This window comes from Carica papaya, chromosome 7 (assembly GCF_054855325.1).
Source record: "Carica papaya isolate Zhongbai chromosome 7, ASM5485532v1, whole genome shotgun sequence".
Lineage (NCBI taxonomy): Eukaryota > Viridiplantae > Streptophyta > Magnoliopsida > Brassicales > Caricaceae > Carica > Carica papaya.
Genome location: NC_142315.1, coordinates 20,407,726 through 20,411,508, shown reverse-complemented (window position 1 = coordinate 20,411,508; position 3,783 = coordinate 20,407,726). Strand labels below are relative to the sequence as shown.

At 34.3% G+C, this 3,783-nt stretch overlaps 1 protein-coding gene across 1 annotated transcript; it reads right to left on the bottom strand.

The window, feature by feature from the left end:
• Positions 1-2,126: 2,126 nt before the first annotated feature.
• LOC110811401 (flowering-promoting factor 1-like) lies at positions 2,127-2,996 on the bottom strand. Its single transcript, XM_022037901.2, has one exon. The coding sequence runs from the start codon at positions 2,789-2,791 to the stop codon at positions 2,471-2,473; it is 321 nt and encodes a 106-aa protein (XP_021893593.1). The 5' UTR covers positions 2,792-2,996; the 3' UTR covers positions 2,127-2,470.
• Positions 2,997-3,783: the final 787 nt, after the last annotated feature.

The following is a 3,783-nucleotide window of genomic DNA, read 5'->3' as shown; positions in this document are numbered from 1 at the left end:
CGTTGCATCTTTTAGCTGCTAGATTGATACTAATTTAAGTCCAAATTAGTTGGACTCGAACATGGTTCGTCCTATAGGTATCCATTCTTCAAATTAGTCTTGAATCTTACAATATGGCATGTTTCAAATCCTCCCATAATTTATTATGCATGTTTTCATTATTCACTCTCTTAATAGTTGCTACACAATATGGCATTTTTCAAGAGATTAGTCTGGTTTTTACAACATGTCCGGTTTCAGCTTTGAAGAGAACCAAACTGTCAGTGCGGGTGACTGAGAAGTTGCAAGACCCAGCTTGGCGCATTTATTGACATGAAGAGGACTATACTGTTTTGTTTAAACAGATCACAAAATAGATATTATCTTGGAAATAGTGCAAAAATTCTCGACAGGTTTAGTGGTGTTGAATTTGCTAGAAGTGATTGATATTGATGGACAAGTGATTGCTATTTGAAGTTGTCAACAATGGGTTTTCTTCCTCCTGCAGCCTGTGGGGTAGAAGATGGTTCATTCTATTGATGCACCATCATAAATGTAATCCTAAAATTTTGTGGACCACAAGTAAAGTTTACTGATTTGAGTTAAAAGGGTTCTCGTTTTGTGGAGACAAAATAAAGACCCAGCAGGTTTGAGTCAAACGGACTGTCAGTGGAATTGCAATTCGCGAATGCAAACACGTGACTTCAAATGTAAAGAAATCTCTGTTGAATCCATGAAAATTCTTCGTTGGGTGAATAAAATATAAATCAAAATAGGATAAAAGAAATGTAAGAAAAAACGTAGTGATTTTATGTAGGATTAAAGAGAATGAAATGACAATTCTGAAAGAAAAACTAAAAAAATCTGAATTGCAATAATACTAGAGTGCGTAGTTCTTTATATTTGTTTTTTTTTTTTTTGGGTTATTCAATAGTAGTACGATCCATATCCATATTAATGAAAGTGGGTACGATAGCTTAAAAGCCTAGAAATGTATAGAAAAATTTCTAAAAATTCTATCCATAAAACATTTAAATTGAAAATGACGGCCAGAAAAACACACTTTAACTACTCGGGTAAATTACTATGCGGGACATTAGAAGTGAGTGAATTATATGGCACAGACAAGAGAGAAGTCAATTTATAGTATGTAAGCGTCAAAGAAAGGGGGATAGAGTTAGTGGAAGTGACAGCAAGGCAAAGGCGTCAATTTTTAAGCTTTTTTTTTTTTTTTAAAAAAAAAAACTTCAAGTGTAAAACAATGTGTTGTACGGAGTGGAGGGATAATTTTTGGGGGTTCACATGGAGAGTTTTTTTCTCCACTATGTGCCACGTGACCTCCCCTTGCCCTTCTCAAAACTTTGCTGACTTGACGCATTCCCTTTCTGACACATGTCATTTTTCCATTGGCTCCTTAACGAACTTTCTACATCCACTTCACGTGAACACCCACTCCCCCCTTTCCCCCAACACCCCTTCTTCTCTCTCTCTCTCTCAGTCCAATTCAATCGTATTTGGGGACCTCATAGAATCAACCAGCCGCCTAATTAATTACAACAATATTTGTTTTCTACATAATTATCATTAATTAATTTACTTAATTAAAAGCTTCACCCTCATAACTAACAACTTTAGTATTATGATGATAAAATTAAATTAAATCTTTAATAAACTTATTTTATTTAGTATTTTTAAGATAATTAGATTCCTTTAATAAATTAAAATGTACCTTGATATATATATATATATATTTTCTAAAAGAAAAGAGAAAACATATATGCACAAAGGCATATGCTAATCAAGAGATGAAATATTTATTGTCAGTGTTCACCACTGAAGCAAAAGGGAGGAAGGGGATACCTTTCATATAATAATTAAATAAATATAACCTCCCAAAATATGTTGTGGATACCGGTGATCAGTGCTGACTTGTCACTATCTCTTCACAATAAAACAGTGAAACTGAAAACAAATTCTACTTCACCAGCTGACATGGCAAAAAGCCGCCTGTTGCCTATTTTTGTTTTTCCATTACAGACTCCCAGGATTTTGGACAAACTCATGCAAATATTATTATTATTATATGTATATATATATATATATATATAGAAGATCAAAGTCCAAACAATATTAATGGTGATCAATAATCTCGAAAATCACGCTATTATAAATATTTCTGGTACATTAACAAGGAACATCAAAGTGATCTCATCGCAAACTGAAAGCAAATTACACAGGGATATTAACAAGTGGACAGCAAACACCATAGTTTCCACTTTATTACATAATATATATCTATATAACTCATTATAGCTGATAATCATATGAAAAAGAACGCAGAAAACCCTACTCACAATCCATCAACTCTAGACAGTAGAGACAAACTAAAAACCCACGTTGAGTACGGAAAAGTCAGAAAGAAAAAAATGATATGGAGGCAAACAAACGGTAGAAAGGAAGAAAGAAAGAAGATTGTAAAAGTAAGGTGGGCTTACATGTCGCGGACATGGAAGGAATTTGGGTTCTTAATGACGATGTCGTACATGTAAACAGAGTTGAACCTGGTGAAGTCTCTGGGAAGAGAGATTAGGTCAATGGAGGAGCGCTTGTGGAACTGCAACAGGTCACAGTCACCCCCATAATACCTCTCCCACCCTAAGCTCTTCAGTATTTGCTCCAGCGACGAATACGACGATATCACCTCTCCTGTAGCCAAATACACCAAAACCTTTCTCCTTCCCGACGATTCCGCCTGTGGATTCTCCACCAGACGAATCACGCCGTTCGATTTAAACACCCAGACTCCTGACATTCTTTGATTTTATTTCTTGTTTTACAATATTCACTACCTACAAGTTAGCCCTTTTGATGAATCAGTTTCCCTAGGTTGTTTATATGTATATAAGTGTGTAATCTGTTTGTGGGTGAATTACAGAGTTGAATAGAGGGAAATTAATGAAGAGATAGAAAAAGAAGTGTGTTTGGTGAGTGGCGAGTGAGAGGAGGAGAGGAGAGAGGGGGTATTTATATGTGTGGGAAGGCACATAAGAACAAGAAGGAAATATTGTTTTGACGATGGTGATGATGATGATGTTTGAGTTTGGTAGGGAATCTAGATATTGTGGGTCCAACTGGGTTTAAATATAAGCATACATGGATGCCCCTAAGGGTGTGATTTTGGGGCACACAAACCATCCATGGGTTTGGTTTATAAAGAATCTTCTTTATGTTGTATAACCTTCCATTTTCTTTATTATGTATAACATGGAGAATCTCGGGACACTCGTGTCTTATATCTAGTTATATATATAGATATATATGTATGTGTGTGTGTGTGTGTGTATATATATATATATATATATATATATATATAGAGAGAGAGAGAGAGAGAGAGAGCCACTTAGGTCACGAGCTGTCCACGTGAAGAGATTGAGAGATATTTGCAGTAGTGTATTCGTGGGTTTGGCAACTGAAAATGGCTGCTGCATTTTCTTTGTTGCTAACTCATCATTAGCACAAACTATTTTCTTCCTCAAAGTATTTATTACATGTTTCGTGGTTGTATGTATGTTTATATACATGAATTGTTCCGTTGATTTATTTAAATATTTATTAACAGACATTATAGAAATGACATTTATGAAGTCTTTTAACTTTATTAAGTCTTAAAACTTAATAAATTTCAATTTTAATTTTAATTAAAATACATAAATTTTCTGTTTTTGTGTTCTTAATCATAAAAAAAAAAAGTATCTTAGAATATAGTATTTATGCAACACCTGAATTAAAGGTACATAGGATGCA